Genomic DNA, 18,784 nt, shown 5'->3' with positions numbered 1-18,784 from the left:
TGGCAGGTGAAGAACAAACAGGTAAAAAATGCAAGAGTCATAATAACAAACAGTGAACCCTGAGGCTGATGTTTTTTCGGCCCTGATTCTATTTAAAAAAAGAGAGATTTTTTCATTTTTTTACAGTTTTTGCTACTGCGAGGAAGATTAAAAGGAAATTTGAGCCTATTTTCATCTTGGAAGGTAAAAAAAAAAAGTCACAGTGAGCATAAAAAGTTTCGTTTATACAGGAAGTTTTCAGATCTTTTATTTCAGAGTCTGTGACACCATAAAATACAGCCCTTACTGAATAATTAATTAATTCTAATTACATTTAAAAGTAACTAAAAGTCCTAAAAAAAATGTAAGTACTAATGATGTAGACACATGTGCCCTGTTAATCATATATTATTATATATTACAGACTGTTACTCTGCTTAAGCAGCATTTTACTGTTGTATTTTATTGGGTAGCTTCATCTATAACAATGCAGAATATTTAATAAAATCAGCATATATTTAGTATATAAAAACTAGTAACCACAGCTTTGGGCCTCCTCTTTCATAAAAACTACCTGATAAACAGTTTAATAACTTTACTAAAGTCATAAAGCTGCAGGACAGCAGAGAGGACAGATTTATGACCAACTTTCCACAGAGGGAGGGGGGATGTTTGGGATTGGTCAAACCAGTCACAAGATGATGTTAAGTGAAAAAAAAAAAACATAGAAACCGTCTGCACCGTTCAGAGCAGCAGCTGCAGCTTCAGGGACTTTAAACTCCACAACAATGGTAAGTTGTTCAGTGTCGCCGCTGCCGGAGAGTTTCCGCCATTGTTGTTTCTGCTCTTTAATCGTGCGGTTTTAACCGATGTGAAGTTTCGGAGGCTGCGGAGGAAAAGTGAGGTCGCAGCCTGGCTAGCGTTAGCCTGTTAGCCTAGCATGAGTTCCACCCTCGGTCCATTGTATCGGTGTGAAGCTAACCGGGATAGCAAGGCTGGGCTTCCGGTGTCAGATTTCAAAATAAAATTACTGTGGGCGGTGAAACATTGGGAAATTAGTTTAAATAAGCAAAACTCTTAATGACAAATGCTGTGCTCTTAATTTTGGCTGCAAAAGCTCATACAGTGATCTGCCATAAGTCAGATTGTATCACACACGTTCACTGTATATGTAACATGGTTATAGTCGTAAAATAAATCTTACACCTAATAATGGTGTTAATCAGGAACTAATTTGTGTGTGAAATTGTCAGTTTTTCCTCAAGAAATGTGTTTTAAGTAATGTAGGGTGAGAATGAAATGGAAACTTTACTTGTATTAATCAAGCATGATGTAATATTGTAAGTGATATAATAAGTCTACATCTGACGTTAAGGTGCTGTTAATCCACACAGCATTGGTTGACTTCTGTGCTGTATCACTCACAAAGTTTGTATTTTATTCAAGACAATATATATCAGACACTTACAGTTACTTTAAAGTCTACTCATCATACATTACATAAATAATATATGAATATAAATACATTACAATAAGACATGAGTGACAGTAAAAGATATTAAATGCATTGTAATATTTGGCAGTAAAACGTCTTCTTTTTGTAAAAGTGGGAGCTACTATTTTGTAGTGCTGCTCACCAGGACACATTTGGTAAGATAAGGAGAAATGCTTCCAACACGTTTATTTGCTTCAGTGATCTCTGTGTTTAGTAACAATCATTGAACCCTCTGTTAATATACGGTGGATTGCTGAGTGATTGAGCGTTTTGTAACATGTACGCAGGCACTTACATTTGATTTAAAATGGAAGAATTTGGCCCTGTTGTGAAAACTGAACCAGGCCATAATATAACACAGTAAGTCGAGAGTGATCACAGGTTCAACACATCAGCTTTTATAAAAGTAGTTATATGATTTAATTGTGATTTTAATCGTCGATTCATCTTACAAATTACTTTCTTGTGAAATATGTTAATTGTAATTTATGCAAACAATGATCCAGAGAACTAGAAATGACTAACAGATTATGAAAATAGCTGCTGATTAATTTCCTTTTGATAGATTAGTCGACCGATCATCTCCGCTCTAACATGACTCCCAGCTGCACGGTGTGCTCTTACTTTGAAGGCCGCACTAGCAGCTTCCTGTGTTAGCATAGCTTAGCGTTAGCTCGCCGCAGCTGCTCGCACTGATGTGTTTGAACACGTCTGGGTTTTGTGTCTGTTAGCTCGCCTGCTTATCATGATGAACAGTGATTCCCCTCCGGGTTTTTCACTGCGTGTCACAACAGCTCCGCTCTCTTAGTTTCTGCCTCATTTCTACACACGAGACGCCTTAAATTAGCTGAATAGTTTGAGTTAGCCGACTCCTATTTCCTGCCTGAGTTAGCAGCCAAACTAGCGAGCTAGCTGTCAGTGCCTGGAGGAATTTAAACCTGTGGACACCTCCGGGTTTCACTGTCGTGCTTGTAGCCCATCATTTCCCTCTTGCATCCTGTTTTTCAGCTCTCTTGGCCCCAACCACAGGCACTCCAGCCTCTCCTTAATCTGTAAAGATCTCTCTGTGAGCTCAGTGAAAATCCTGACTCCCACCAGCCATCTGTTCAGGAAGGTGTAATTATAGATTTCAGAGACTCTGCAGAGACTCTTAAAGAGTTTATGTCTTTGTGGTGGAGTTATGTAATGCTCTGAGGTTCAGACCATTAAAACCCTGTCGAGGCCGATGTATTGTCTGAATAAAGTCATGGGTCTGATAGGACTCCTGCAGAAAGATGCGTTTAAAGTTGGAGTGTTTTTACTTTAACTCTGGCTCTGTAATCCAGGAAACCAGCAGTGCTTTACAGCTAAGCAATAAAATGCATGAAATCCACTTAAAGCTACTGCAGCTGTCTTCCATCCATAAAGGAAACCTCTATAAACTTATTTAGCAAAAGATTAAGATGCCTGAATATTGGTGTTTTTCTGAAAACATGACAAATCAAATACTCTACATGTCCACGACTGCAGCACTTTGTCTTTTAATTCATTTTGTCCCACATGAGTTTGTTGGAGGCGATAAACTACTTGCTTTATTGCTTTAAGACCGTTATCCATAATGCAATAGTCTTTTTTTAATAGTGTGTTTGACAATAAATCAGCTTCATCAATTACATTAATCTACATGGTGTTAGATGGTTTTTCTGTAAAGACGATTAAATGTTAATATGCGATGACGAGGACAAAAATAGTTTTGTGAGAAATGAGGATCTCTGCAGGAGTTCGTCACATCTTTGTTTCATTGTATTATGCAAAAGGTTTGGAAACGTGTGTGTGAAGTAGGTGGAAGTGAAAATTATGGACATAAAGGATATCTTTGGTATTTTTAAACCTGGGCTGTTATTCTTTTTACATATTCAGGGTTTAAAATGACTGGAATTGGTCCAGTAGATCAACTCCTCCGCAAACAGGCCATAATGGCTGCAATGTAATCCTTTGGGGCAACTTTGCCCGTTAAAATACATCCACTAAAAGAGCTTATTTTTCCCATTGACAGGCATCAATTTTAGACCTTAATCGTTAAAGCCATTATATCGTTTGGTTCAAAGCCTCCAGACTCCATTGACAAAAACAGTAATTTTACCTTGCAGAAACAGGGAGTTGCTGGTCTACCGCTGCCTCAGTTCATTCGTTTGTTTATATTACTGTGTGAATTTGATGTTAGTTCAGATCCAAACTCTTCTATGTGGTAAAATTACTGTTTTTGTCAATGGAGTCTGGAGGCTTTGAATAAAGCGATAGAACGGCTGTTTCTGGTAAAACAAAAATGATCCTATAGGTCTTATATGACTGTAGGGAACCAGGTTGTTGTGTTGTCAGACACTTCAAATAACAATCTGGGCCTGTCAGTGTCAAAAATAAGACCTGTTAGAGGACAGACTTTGATGGGTGTGGTTGGCCCAAAGGATTACATGGCAGCCATTGTAACTCTTAAACGCCTGCTGGCTGAGGCGATCTACTGGACCAATTACAGAACCTTTTGTACCGACCAGTCATTTCGAACCCAAGCTATGTAAAAATAGTGCACATGTTTAAATATACTGGTGTTACCCTTTAAATAACAGTAAAAACATTTATGCTATGCAGAACTAGTTTTTCCTCTCATATCAGATGTTGGAGCATGTTGTGCAGGGTGGTTAGAGGGAGCTAATGGATGTGAGGATGCAGAGTAACAAACATTTGTTGCACAGGATGTGACAGATTATCTCCAAATCAGGTCCATTATTTTGTAACACTAGGATCTGTGAGCGGTGTCCTGTTTTAGTTTTAAATCCAAAGATAAAGGGTTTGGTTTAACTGTGGACAAAAACATGGAGAAAGAACAGAAAAAATAAATACAGAAGAATTAAACAGTTGAATCTGAGCACAGTGGCACTGCTTTAAAAAACATGTGTGTATGTGTTTGAAATATAAGTGATCACATCAATGTATTTTTCTGTTTCTTCTGCTTTTTCAGAGTGAATCACTGGTGGTGTGTGATGTGGATGAAGATCTGGTCAAAAAGCTGAGGGAGTTCCGTTTCCGGAAGGAAACCAATAATGCGGCCATCGTCAGTGAGTATTCACTCTTTGTTTTTGATCATGTGTCGTAGGTCAAACAGTATTAGGAAATGTGAGTCTTTGTTGTCTGCGGTATCAAAGTCCGTGACAGTTTGCAGAATTAGGTCACGTTCCAGAAAACGTAAAGCCGAAGTCAATAGTTGTGGGTCAAATGTACCAATAACGCTCACTGCTAGCAGATTGGTACTGCTTCCTGCTGTGTGGAACAAAATGGAGGCAGGCAGACTGTCTCTTTCAGCTCCTGGATCAAATTAATGAACTTTTAAATTAATCCAAATTCAGCATCTGCTCCGCTTATTTCTTGCCTCCCCTTTCTAATCAACATGCTTTTGCAGTTTGAAATCCAGGAGCAGCCTCAGTCCTATTCACCGATTTCCTGCTCCTGTCAGCTGACATTTAAAGGAGGATTTCACAAAACTCAGGGTTTGACTGCTTGGATAAGCAATAATAAGTTAGATAGCGTAGTTATTTCCTCCTATTAGCAGCCTTTATGCTAAGTGAAGCTAACTTTTATTTGGATGTAGCTTCATATTTACTGCGCAGAGCGATAATCTTCATGTCTAACTCTTAGCAAGTATAAGTACAGTTCCCAAAATTTTGAACTATTCCTTTAAATGTGTGCGTTATGTAAAGCTCTTTCATGTTTGGATAGGACTAAGTCTTCCTAGCATGTTCCTGGCTTTAAATCAGTAACACACTCAGTCAAACTGACCTAGAAAACAGAAAGAAGTAAGTTGACATTAGACATTAGACAGAGAAACATAAGGTGGCCGCAGTATAAATCTGGAGGACAGAGGGAAGAATTACCTCCAAATGTAGCAGGTGGTGTGACGGCGGACTGTTGCATCACTTTGTGTATCAAACTCAGCTTAAGCTTTATCCTTCACTCTCTCTGGATCAAAATGTCATCGCTGTTAAATTGGATTAGGAGTGTGTTTGCATGACAGTCTCTGACTCAAAGGGACACACACACACCTTGTTATACATTTAGAATAGGAAGTCTGAGTAGAAATATGATATAACTTATCTGTTTTAACTCTTTCTCTTTAGTATTTATTCTTTTTCTCAATACAAAATTTTTTTTTTACCCCTCAGTGAAGATCGATAAAGACAAGCAGCTGGTTATTCTTGAAGAAGAACATGAGGTGAGTTCACCATTAAACCTGTCATTATAATATGATGTACATATTACAGGATATATTCTTGTGGCTGCACATAATACAGAACCAGCTCATGTTCATCTGTCGCATTTTAAATTCAAATCAAAAGGTACCAGACTGAAATCTGTAGTAATTAAATTCAGAACGCAGTACATCACTTCCAGCTGTCTTATGTTAATGAATAACTGCTTTTCTTGATAAAGGATTTGCTCTAAACTGTTTATTACATATCTAACTTTTTTTTTTTTCAGGATATTTCTCCTGACGATCTAAAGGACGAACTGCCTGAGAGACAGCCGAGATATCCTTTGAATAAGTGATCTGTCTTATTTAAGAGTACTTAAGTTGGCTGAGGTGAACTTCTGAAACATTTCCAAAACTATGTAAAAAAGAAAAATAGGACTCAGGTGAAAAAATACCACAGTTATCCATTAACGCACTCCAGCAGTTACTCTAAATTCAGTTTATGAACTTACACTTATATTTTATTGAAATATTTATTGAATAAATAGATTTTATAAAGGATTCTTTAAAAATCTTCAAGTACCCCCAGGGGTACATGTAATGTACGAGTTAACGTTAGGATATGTTCTTACTGCAGCATCGTCCCGATGTTCTGATGTGAAATACGTTAACTGTCCTTAGCACCTGGAACATTTATCGTCTACAGCTACAAATATCAACATGACGATGGACGTGTTTCCTATCCTCTCTGCTTCATCTTCTCCAGTCCAGTGGGTACGTACACCTCTGGAGTTACACCTGAATGAATGCTCCATTATGTACACCGTACTATTCTATCACAGAGGACATGGCTGTTAATGTGGCCGTATTTGTGTTTGGCAGGTTGCAGACCAGAGCAGCAGATGATGTACGCAGGAAGCAAAAACAAACTGGTGCAAACCGTTGAACTGACCAAGGTTAGTGTGTGAGTCATGATAAAGGAGTAGATTTCTTGTGATGTCTGTCAAATATGTGCCATAAAGTTACGTTGTTTTTATTAGCTGCACCAGCGACATGTTGGTCCAACAACTACTGGATGGATTTCATGAATTCCATATTTATTCCAGCATCTTTACACTACTGTCTTCTTCACACTCTTTGCCATTGTTTTTTACATCTATACTTACACATATATTTATTTATTTACATTGTACATAGATATTAAATGTTTTTTTTTGCTTAAATTAAATGTGTGTTAACGTCATTCAGCTTTGTTGTTCCTGAATTCTAACTCCTGCTTCTTTTTTTGTTCTATCTTGTTTTTTTTTCTACCAGGTGTTTGAGATCAGAAACACAGAGGACCTAACAGAGGAATGGCTCAGAGAGAAACTTGGGTTCTTCCGCTAAAGTCATCTCCTCCAGACGTCTGCGATGTGAGAGGGATCCAGATTGCACAACTTGTGTCATCTCTTGGGGAGAACACACCACAGTTAATGTTTCCCTCCTGTCTGTACCAGACCTGATTTAAATAGTGTCTAGCCAACATTTTCTGTTCTTTCAGTTTTAGGCCTCTTTGGTAGAGTTTAGGACATATTACGATCTGGTGTGCCACAAGTTCAGTCACAGGAGTTTGGATACTTTTCTGTGACGTGCGTGGCACTGATTTAACCTCACCCATCTGGCAGCCTAAAACTGAAAATACTATTTGATACAGGTCTGCTTTAGTCTCCCATACAAACTCTCCATGTGCCAGTTATGTGTCTGTATTGAATTAACACTCCCATAGCTCTTACAGTGGACAGAAGTTAATAGTACTCATCCGCCCTTCCTAAGCAAGTTCATTCAGGAGAATTTAAAGGCATTTTAACACAGGTTTCTGTTTCCTTAAGTAGTTTACACTCCGTTCTTTGCAACTCTGAACCTCCTGAGTTTTACCTTTTTGTGTTTTTATTAATTTTTCATAATTTGAGGGAGTCTTTCTTTTAGATTTTTTTTTTCTGGTTTATGTGTCCTTTTGTTCTGAAAACCAACTTCCTGCCAGAACATCTGAACAATCATAGCTACAATCCAGAGACCAGCTTTAGTCAGTCACTCATTTAAGGGCATATATATATTGTTATTATTATTTTGGTAAGAAACACTTAGACGTATTTACTATGTTTTGTACCTTTTCCTGTGCACATGAACAAGCTGGCAGAGGCCGTCAAGTGGTGCTTATCACACTTCAGATTTGCCCGCCTGTCCATCCTCCGATCGCGTTCTCTAAACTCTGTTTAGAGAAAAAAACAGCGGGACTCATGGGTAAAGCTACATTATGACCATTGACCTACATATTTGTGACAACAACATCACACTCCTGAAAACAATATTTCCACTGCAACATTCCAAACTGATCAATTTATTGCCGACAACAAACCTCCATCTCCAGCGACCCTGACAGTCTTGAACACATGGCACACAGGGCGGCATTACCTGCCCTCTTTTTAATCTACTGGGCTTCTCTGTATAAGTGGGTCACTGTGTCTTTAGGGAGATTGTTAGCGAATATTGTGCATTATAGCTATTGCTGTTATTAGTGTTTCTGAATGTTGTGCTTCATTCTGATGTAAAGCCACTTTGATTGCTTAGTGGACGTCACAGCCGTGGGAATGACGGCTGTGACTTCTCCAAATGCCAGTTGTGCTTAACATTTAGACTTGGTAGGTAAAGGACAGCATGGGGGCAATTTACATTTTCCATACAGAGCAGGGTTCAACTGGACCAATATAGCTTTTTGAAGGCTGATGTGAGTATTTATGTACTGAACGCTTATATTTTGTGCCAATATCTAATATCTACAGGGCAGTCTGTAAGTATTTCTACAGCTACACTTTTGTTGCTGCATTTCATCTTTACTCTGTCATGTTGGGTTTTACATTAAACCCACATAACAGTCGGGAGTTCACATGGCATATTTGAACTTTAGGCACATTTCACATCTAACGTGCTGGAGTACGGAGGTAAAACAACATAAGATGTGCCACTTTCCAAACACTTACGGACTTTATTGGTTGTATTTGGCTATTTTTCATGCCCAAAACTCGTGGTTCTTCTTTATTTCCTCCTGAAGATCCTCTAAAACAGCATTTAAACCAATCTGACACAGTGAAAGTCAAAATGATTTGCTAGTACATTAAGGATTAGTGGCTCTTAACAGCAGGGCTACCAGCCCCAGATAGTTAAATCTACATGAAATCTACTTAAAGTTGTATGGTGCTGATTTTATGAGAATGGTGAGAGAGAGAAACCTCCATTATACAGGTGGTGGTGATTTGTAATTCTTAATAACACCTTGTTATTAGCTCCGTATATATTAGTCTGACCTTACTAAAGAATAATTGGCACAATGAATTTCACATGCTGGTCCATCAGCATCACCTCCTATTGTGAAACTAATATTAGAGGATTGTGGCGCCTAATGTACGATATCATACTGCTAAGTCTACCATACCAATGCCTTGACTTCATTTTTTGACACAAATATGTTATACGACAAATAGAAGGTGATTGGAAAAGCTTTGTCGGGGGATTATGTTTTTTAAGACACTACGTTTTTTTTTTTTTTAATTTTCAAAGTCCAAGAGACTTCATCTTTTTTCTATTTAAGTGTAATCTTGGTGATGAGAGACAATAGAAGCGGCTTCTTTTTCCAGAGATCTGACTGACAGATTTGTACGCACAATCACATAATTTCATGTAAATCATTTATTGATGTCAAATGTCAGACATTATTTATGATTTACATGTCAGAGCAGGGTTTAATACAACAGGAACAATGGGATATAACTGTAATGACTTGTTTTTCTGTCTACTGGTAACATCCAAGTTAAGATTTACACTGTCAGCATGACATTAGTTAGTATTATGCTGCTGCAGCCGAAAAACTAGAGGTTGTTGTTCACTATCCTTTATGGGAAAAGGAAGTTTAACGACCTTAGGACTTGCAAAACCTCTTGAAAACTTGTACATTTTCCAAATCGCTATCTGACAGGATGTCTGTCTGGGAAATGGTTTGTTTTGGGAAAAAAAAGCACAGGCTAACTCTGAAAATCTCTTTCAATGTGACGCTCTTTTTAAAATGAAATTCTTGAAACCTAAAATGTGGAGAGCTACTGTAAAAGATGCTTTAATGTATATCTGAACAGTTTTCTAAAGCTTGAGAGAGGATTCCTAATGTGATACTCATGAATTTGCTGCTCTGTTGCATGCATTCATTTCAGGACATCTTAAATTATGTTAATTAGATTATACTGATACAATTTATTTACATACAAATTCTTTAAAAAAAAAGGGGAAACGCTTGCATCTCAGTCATCTGGTCTCAGCTGTGTTCTCACTCTGAAATATTTACACACTGACAGGACTTTGAAGAAACCCTCTGCTACTGCTATTTTTCATGGAAATGGGTTGTAATAGACTGTCCATTGATCATGTATTAAAATCAATCTTCCCAGTATAAGGTCTATGTATCTGGTTATGTCCTGTGGATCTAATAGCTTTCCCTCCTATGTGGTGAAACTGTTGTGTATTTGGCCTCTTGACTCTTATACATTAACCTGCAGATGTGTTGTTCAGCTCTTGGTGTCCTCTCTGATCAAATGCCTACTGTTTCCTTCCCTTTTTAATAAAAACACACCTGAGACATGTATCATAACCAGCTGCCTCATGGCATCAGTGAAACTTGAGATATTTGTATTTTCCCATACTTTATAAAGTGTCTATTGTCCTATTGTCCAAATAAAATGACAGTGATGTTTACCCCTCTGGTTTCTACTGTTTTAAACTAACATGTCCAGCATTAACCAGATGAAATCTCTGGAATTTTCTGCAAAAAGGGAAAATCAGCACAATTTTTCAGAATAAATAAAGGATAGAATAAATATTGTATGGCAGAGACATGTCGGGAGGAGAATCACGCTATTTTTTCTGCAATATTTTTTGTTTGTTTTAGCAGTTTTAGACTTAAGAAGTTGCAGTTCTATCAGTAGTAACTAACTTAAACGGTCTGTCGGTGTCTACATTGGTATTTTTCCGTATTGTGATGTCATTTCTTGGAGTATCTTCAAATGTCTATATCTCTAAAATCTGTACAACCTCAGCTAAAAGGGTAAATCAGTCAACGAATCACAATAATTAATAAAAGCATTGAGATTGTGCCATAAATTTTAAAAATCTGACATGTTTTTTCATCAAATTTAACTGAATAAACACAAAACAAACTGATTCAACAGAAAATATGCATAAACAAAATATTTCTTAACACCAGAACTTATTTGAACTACTTTCCTTACATTTACTATTTATGAGTACAGAAGATTTTGTATTACGGGGTCAAAATACAAATATGCCATAAGACAAAACAGTCAAACATGTTAATTACTAGTACTATCACTAAGGAAGGGAGAGGGAAGGGGAGTTGGCAAAACACTGAAGGATGCAAATAACTCCAGAAGATGGCAGTAAAGCAGCAATAAGGATGCCGGCTGGCTAAACACTCACTGAAGAAGAAGACACGCTGACAAATCTCGAAACGTTTGCGGAGCTGCCTGCATCACCCGCCGCCCGAGCCAGGAACCGACGAGCAGAACCGGAGGAAAAATGGCGTTCACATTCGCGGCCTTTTGTTACATGCTCGCTCTGCTGCTCACGGCGGCGCTTATCTTCTTCGCTATCTGGCACGTAAGTACGCATTTAAGACAACTGTGGATAAGACCGCCGGGCTGGGCGACAGAGGCAGGCGGGCGGGCGGGAGGGCGAGCGGGGCTGGCGGACACCGGGCTGACGCTAGGCCAGCTTCGAGGCGACACAGCCGCGACGTTTTCGGCTTTACGTCGCCGTCGGCGGATCCTGGCAACGCCTGGACAGAACGTATCCAAGCGAGCTCCATAGAAACGGCCGCGCGGCCACTAAGCCCGGACATGTAACATGGAACGCTACCGTTATAGAATGAATGACACACAGCCGTTAGCTAAGAGCTAAAGAGTTAGCTGACAGCTAAAACCCCAAGAAAAACACTATTTTTTAAAATATATTATCGCATTATTGTAGCCCCTCTTCGATGTTCTCCTTTAATTAACCATAATCCGATCATAGTTAATGTTTGATAACTTGTGTAATGATTGGCGTTAAGCTAGTAGCTAGCCGGCTAGTTAGTTAGCTAGCTAGCTAGCTAGCTAGCAGGCTTAGCTAACGGTAACTTCCAGTCTGTGAAGCTGCTGTCACCTGTTTCCTTTTAGCTCCCAACAGCCACATTTCCTCTTTTTATAAAACCCTTAGTTTTATTGTAAAAGTGTCCCCACTAGCAGTGCGGGTTGTAAACGTGTCCATGACCCTAAAAGTTACCCTGTTAGCTGAACACAATTATTCAGGTAGGCAGGTAGGTACAGTTAGTTAAACGAGTTAGAGAATTCCACACCAGCGTCTCATTATTTATAATAAACATGACAAAGAGTGTATAATTAAACATATTAGTAAATGTCACTTCATTACGGTGTAAAACTAAAACATTCAGGGGTAAACAACAGCAATCACGGGACTACATGTTCAGTGAACAATGCTTTGCTTTGATACTGATGCTGAAACACTTCAGAAGTCAGTTCATAATAAAACAATTTTAATAATCATTTTGTAAACATTTGTAGAACTAGTGGCAATTGCAGGCAAATTAATCAAAATCAAGGCAAATATATACTTAACAGAATGGATTTGTTTTTGAGAGTGTTTGAAATATTGTGCCACACTGTTAAATAAATGAGCATATGAAGTTACTGCTCACAGTAAAAATATGGAAAATATAGTATGCTGTAAATAATATCTTATAGATTCAGTTCAAAGCCATCTAATGCTAAACTGCATTGTTTGCATGTTCATAAAATGCTCATTTATATTGTGTTCTGTGCATTGTTACATTGTGATCGTCTTGCTCCCCCAGATAATAGCATTTGATGAGCTGAAGACTGATTACAAGAATCCTATAGATCAGTGTAACACTTTAAATCCGGTAAGTGACATTACGGTACCTGACGCACCTTCCTGCCTCTTTGACTGCATGCAGATATGCTCTGTTGAAAGGTCTTTCATTTATTTTAGGGTAACTTTTTCCGCCTATCTGTCTTTTTCTACCATTTCTCTGCACTGTTATGCTAAATAACCTGCCTGTTGTGAATTGAGTGATCTTGTCAGCTGTCAAACTCTAATGCCTTTTTTGTTTTTCCTAATCTGCTTTTTTTTTTTACACTTTGTTAACGGCAAAAAGACAGTTGAAAAGGTCAAAAAGATTAAAAGAGTCAAAATTGCATTAAAGGTTTGTACCAGTCTTTAAAATGCCCGCTCAGTTCAACTCAGTCTGCAGTCTTGTCATTTTGCACGGAGAAGTGTTTGCAAAGGTCTTTTCAGTTAACTAATCTCAGAGTTAAGGCCAGAGCTCAGCTCAGGATTAGACAACATGCCACCTGTGTCTCAAGTTTTACTGCCATGTAGTTGATTACGTGTGTTTATATGTACTTATATTTTTCTGAGCATTTTTGACAGTTGTGGATGTTAAGAATATTAGTTACATTTCTAATTTCTATTCTTTGCTTACCTTTTAAAGTGCAGCTTTAAGGGTATGAGAGCATAACCTGAGATAATGGATTGTGCTCCTTATTGCCTCTTTTTTTTTATACCTCATCCAATCAAACAAATTGACTGTTTTAAACTGTAAAGATGCTTTTTTTTTTTTTTTTTTTAGATCAGGGAGCCACAGTGTGTATCAGTGGACAATATTCTCTGGGATGAAACACCCAGTGTTGTTAATTATAGATGAGTGTAGCTGTTAACTGAAAAGACTTGCAAATGCTCGAAACATGCATGATTTTTATTACAACCTACCCTTTGTTTGCAAATAGTGTTACAGTTACTGGTACACTAAATTCCCAGTAAACTCGGACAGTCACAATACTTGAACTCTTGAGTTTGACACAACAGTAAGATGAGAGCAGGCTTATACACCGTCCTGACAAAGCTTTTACATAATATTCATTGTAATCATATAAAGACAGATCAGGTAATTGGATTTTGTAGCAAAGCTTTTTGAACAGTGGATCCTTAGAGATGTGGATCATGGTGGAGGTTGATGCTTTATTGTTGTTTGAGGAAATTGATTTAATGTCTCAGATTTAAACGAACCTTTTTATTAACACATCACACAATTGTTTCACTTTTCTGTGAGACGGAGGCTGCAGTTTGGTTCCATAATTGGCAAACTAAGCGATTTAAATATATATATAAAATGAGCTCAGTGTTGGCTCTAATCTACATCACCTGTGGTTCACACCAGATGGCTGCAGAATCCCAACACTCTCCAGCTCAGCAATATTTGGGACCACTGATTGGTCGGTGATTTCAGTAGTAGGAGGAGCTATTTTAGTTAAAAGTACAGATTCCCCCGTCTCTAATCCATGATGCACTCCACCGCTCTATGTGCAGTTTTGACCATGGCCAGTCTTTTTGCGTGTGGATTGTCAGCTCAGTTGGCACATTTTTTGTGCTGCGATCAGTTGTTTTGTATTTGGCAGCACAGTGCAGGATTTCAACACATTATAGCCCCCACCCGCCCCCGCACCTTCCTCTTCTTACACGCCCCTCACCTTTCCATCTGTGGGCTGTTGGTTGCCCCCACCCTTCCGCCCTCTGCTCTTTTTGAATGCATGGCTTCCATGTGGTGCCTCCATCTGCCCCCCTGAACCCCGCACCAGTTTGAACCCTGTCAACCTGCGGCAGGCTGCTGCATCAACACTGCTAGTGCTCACCAGCATGGTCCTTCTCCGGTGTGTTAGGAAGTGGTCTGATCAGTACGTTAACCTTCACTGCTGAAGATGTTGATGTTGAGATGCACAAATGTTCTCCAGAGCAAGTTGTTGATGGATTTCCCCCCTTTTACTTGTGGTCAGACTTGATGCATGACATATAACCAGTGTGGGAAATTAACCTTTTATATCCACTTGCAACAGCATCTTAAAGATCTCTAAATTCTACTAGAAACATACATGACTTACCACAGTTTTAAGTCGGTGCTAAAGGCTAACTGTGATCCACAATTTGGCTGCACGGCTCAAAACAATGGCTTTTTGCCACAGACAGAGGACATCTGAAGGTGATTCATCAGCCTCACTTTGGGAGTTTAAGTCAGCCAAGTGAGGCCTACAATTTGTGCAATGAACATTTTAGCGTCCAAAATGAGTCAAATATTGCAGGTGGCAGGTCTTAATTTTTCACCCTGTTTATTTTGCTCCATGTTGTGTCAGATCAGTGCATGATAAAGCACTGCTCATGTATTTTACCTGCAGCTTACTGTGACACTTTTCTGCACATGTAACCATGTGTGGTCACATAACATCTAGCTGGGCCACGAGTGTGACGCAAGAGGCGCAGAAACTTTAAAAGCATACGTAAAAATGAAAAGCATTGTTAAAATAAGCATCTCACCGCAGCTCATTTGTATCTCACTCCTGTCTTTGACTCTCTGTGGAGCTGACTGCAATTTTTAGATGCCTGGCTCTTTAAATAGCTCTGCTTTCTCTTTGTGAAAAGGCCTCGTTGTCTTTAGTTATTTCAATATTTCATATTGTATTGTCTTCTGATCAGTGTGCTTAAATGAATTACAAGTCACTACATTTATTCTATGTGACTTCACACTTTTTGTGTGGACAATATTTGTTCATTACCGACAGTAAATCAGCATGCAGACTTAGAATGAAAGAGCTGGACTGACCGTTCACTGTATGTGGATTCTGACATTTCCTTCAAATTTTGCTCTTTGCAGCTGGTGCTCCCCGAGTATCTCATCCATTTCTTCTTCTGCGTGATGTTCTTCTGTGCGGCCGAGTGGCTCACCCTCTGTCTCAACTTGCCTCTGCTGGCTTATCACGTCTGGAGGTGAGTCTACCTGTTACAGTGTTTACAGTCAATCAATAAAATTCAGTCCCATTAAGCCTGTAAAACCCGACACTCCTGCTTTTCACAACACCTGCACAAAGTCCAGTATAATCTGACTCAACACACCACTTCTTTACCTTGATGCAGGTATATGAGCAGACCTGTGATGAGCTGTCCAGGACTCTACGACCCCACAACCATCATGAACGCAGACATCCTGGCGTTCTGTCAAAAAGAAGGCTGGTGCAAACTGGCTTTCTACCTCCTGTCATTCTTCTACTATCTCTACGGGTACGTAGTCATTGTTCTGCCTTGTTTCTTTGCTTTGAGCGCTGGCGTTTTGGTTTAACATTTAAGAAAAGAGACCAATTTGCAACATGACTTCTGACTTTTGTTGATGTTCAGTTTGGGAACGTTATCCTGTGCAAATCTGCTACCGAAAAGTTAAGTAGTTTAATTAAAAGTAAATGTCGTAAATCTCCTAATAATGAATAAAAATCCATCAAATCTCATCAAAGGAATAGTTATAATAATTCTTGACCAGAGTTACATGAGGGGATCAATGCCACCATGTTTGGTAGCCAGTAGTTTGCTTAGCATGAGAACTGGAAGCTCGTCGAGGTCGAGCTCTGTGCAAAGGTAACAAAATCTGCCTGCTTGCACCTCTAAAGCTCATTAATTAACACAGTAGTTGTTTGTTGCTATACGTATAAATTATCGAGCTTTAAGCTACACTAAGCTAACGCTCTCCTGAGTGTAACTTCACAATGGAAATGAGTGTGATATCAATCTTCTCATGTAATTCTGGCCAAGAAAGCGAGTGTATTTCCCAAAGTATCTAACTGTTCCTTCAACTGTCGCTGTATTTTAACTATACTATTAATTACAAACTTTATTTTTATAGCACTTTTCTTAACGCTCCAAAGTGCTTCACAAAACAAAATGACACCAGACAAGACAGTTACAATATAAGGAGTTTAAAAGAATTAAAATAAGGTAAATGGGAACAGTATGAATAAAAACCTCAAATGTTACCGAAAAGCTTTCACAAAGAGAAAAGTTTTACGTTTCAGGTCGCAATTACCTCGTTAACAAAACACACGGTGGCAAAAAACATGGTGACATTATTGTGAAACAGTTCAAGTATTTAAACGTGCTCCACTTTCTGATGTGTCTCTAACAGGATGATTTATGTTCTGGTGAGCTCTTAAAGCGGACGATGAAGGAAAAGGACCTGCATGTACAGTAGACGCCCAGACGCTATGATCTTAGTGCTGGAACACTGGACCTGCTGGAGACCAACGTTCAGCAACACAAGACGCCATTTCAAGCGGACGAACTCTCGACCCCCCACACACACAGCGCAGAGTGTCATTTTGGAAACATTTAGCCCGTTTTAAGAGAATATCTCGGTCGCAGCGTTCCTCTCATAGCACTATAGTTTAAATTTTATGGAAAAAGAGGACAAACCTGAATGGACAAGTTTTTTGTTTTGTTTTTTTTCTTCTTTTATTTTTAACGGTGTGGTGATCTTTTTGATGCTTGGGATTTAAATAAAGCTTTTTTTCATCTTGATTCCCAACGTTTGAGTGTTTACAGGTTAGGTAGACGTTTTCAGGTGTGCATTATCTGTGAGAATCTGAGCTGTGTGCTGAACTGCATTCGCTTTCTCTGTGAATTAGATCCTGAGCTTTAACAGCTGATTTATACCTGCCACATGATTCATTATCACTAAAAACAAATGGCAAAAGCGCAAACTAGACTTCTGCTCTCTCCCTCAGATACATAAGGTCTTTGAACTGCAGTTATGTACAGCGAGGACTGAAGTGCATGGGTTATTATCACTTAGAGAAATGTTGCACAGGGACAATCATAGTCTGGTTGTCACAACATCAGTTTTCAAACCATCTGATGTATTGTTCCCGTACTTATCATCACATTTAAATCATGTAATCCCTGTTTTCTTAAGTGTGAATCCAGAGTAGACAGCAACGTGTACGTGACCTGTATTTCTGTAGATCCGCCCTTGCAGCTACTGATAAATTAAAAGGTAGACTCAACAGTACAATAATATATTCAGCAATAGGAAGCAACAGTACTTTTATTCTGCTTTCTGCATTTGAGCTTTGGTAGGGAACCGCTGATGTGCCATACTGTTGAATGTACCTTTTGAACTTCCTGAAGCATTTTTGTCATTGTGCATTTTGTTCATTTCCACATCAAATATTCCACGGCGGTAGGAACTCCAGTGTTTATTTATTCAATGTTTTTAATTTGACTTTTTATGTCTCCAGGATATCAAGCCCTCCTCGCGGTGTCTTTCTTTCTAGAATCAAATCTGGAAAGTGATGTGTTGTTTTCTTCAGAGTCTAGGCCATTAGACAACATTTTTCATAAACACTAGAGTATTTATTGCCATTTTAAACTGTAAATTTATCAGGGAAAGGGATGATCATTTGTCACAGGTAACATTTAATCTTTTTTGTATTAGATCCCATCATGTCACATTTAGGAAATGACAACTTCAGTTTATTTGAATCTAAATAAAAACTATCCCACTCTGTTATTATGGACTGAATCTTGTTTTAAATCGGTACGTATAAAAGGAAACAAGTCAAGACTAAAATATTAACTATTAGATGGATTGTAAAATTTGCTGCGTACATTCATGGTTCTGAGGCGACATGACCGAAAGACTTAAATGATCTCCTGACTTTTCCTGTAGTGCCACCACGAGGTTGATATTTCTGTTCTTCAGTTCAACATCTCAATAACTACTGGTGGTTGGCAGCTAGATTTAGAACAGACATTCAGTGTCTCCAGAGGACGAATTATAATTTTGTTGAGCGGCTGAGTTTATCTACCATCATCATCATCAGATTAAAAGTCCAGTTTGTCCAAAACAAATAACACTCCCACTGGCCTCAGCTGTACTTTGTGTTTAGTGCTACTTAGCAAATGTTAGCATGCTAGCACACCAAACACATAACATGACCTGCTTAGTGTTGGTCATTAGCATGTTAGCTTGCTTATTTTAGCATTTGCCTCAAAGCACCGCTGAGCAGCTAACATGGCTGTAGGTTCTTAGTCTTATTAACCACTGATGGACGAGGTTTTATCTCATGGACGTCATGATCCCATTAAATGTGGGACAC

General features: G+C 38.7%; 2 protein-coding genes across 3 annotated transcripts; both read left to right on the top strand.

Moving 5' to 3' along the window:
• The first annotated feature begins 680 nt into the window (after positions 1-680).
• gmfb (glia maturation factor, beta) lies at positions 681-10,472 on the top strand. 2 transcript variants are annotated; one of them, XM_070842495.1, is made up of 7 exons: positions 681-770; positions 4,470-4,566; positions 5,668-5,717; positions 5,984-6,035; positions 6,390-6,470; positions 6,579-6,652; positions 7,011-10,472. In XM_070842495.1, the coding sequence occupies exons 1-7, from the start codon at positions 768-770 to the stop codon at positions 7,080-7,082; spliced, it is 429 nt and encodes a 142-aa protein (XP_070698596.1). In that variant the 5' UTR covers positions 681-767; the 3' UTR covers positions 7,083-10,472. The 2 variants fall into 2 exon arrangements, with proteins under 2 accessions (XP_070698596.1, XP_070698597.1); XM_070842496.1 differs by having other exon boundaries at positions 5,984-6,048; positions 6,403-6,470.
• Positions 10,473-11,244: 772 nt separating this feature from the next.
• Positions 11,245-18,211, top strand: cnih1 (cornichon family member 1). Its single transcript, XM_070842924.1, has 5 exons — positions 11,245-11,393; positions 12,646-12,714; positions 15,517-15,629; positions 15,777-15,920; positions 16,813-18,211. The coding sequence occupies exons 1-5, from the start codon at positions 11,313-11,315 to the stop codon at positions 16,838-16,840; spliced, it is 435 nt and encodes a 144-aa protein (XP_070699025.1). The 5' UTR covers positions 11,245-11,312; the 3' UTR covers positions 16,841-18,211.
• The last annotated feature ends 573 nt before the right edge of the window (positions 18,212-18,784 follow it).

Source organism: Pempheris klunzingeri, chromosome 13 (assembly GCF_042242105.1).
Source record: "Pempheris klunzingeri isolate RE-2024b chromosome 13, fPemKlu1.hap1, whole genome shotgun sequence".
Classification (NCBI taxonomy): domain Eukaryota; kingdom Metazoa; phylum Chordata; class Actinopteri; order Acropomatiformes; family Pempheridae; genus Pempheris; species Pempheris klunzingeri.
The sequence above is the reverse complement of the archived record's forward strand: the minus strand, read 5'-3'. Positions and strand labels throughout refer to the sequence as shown.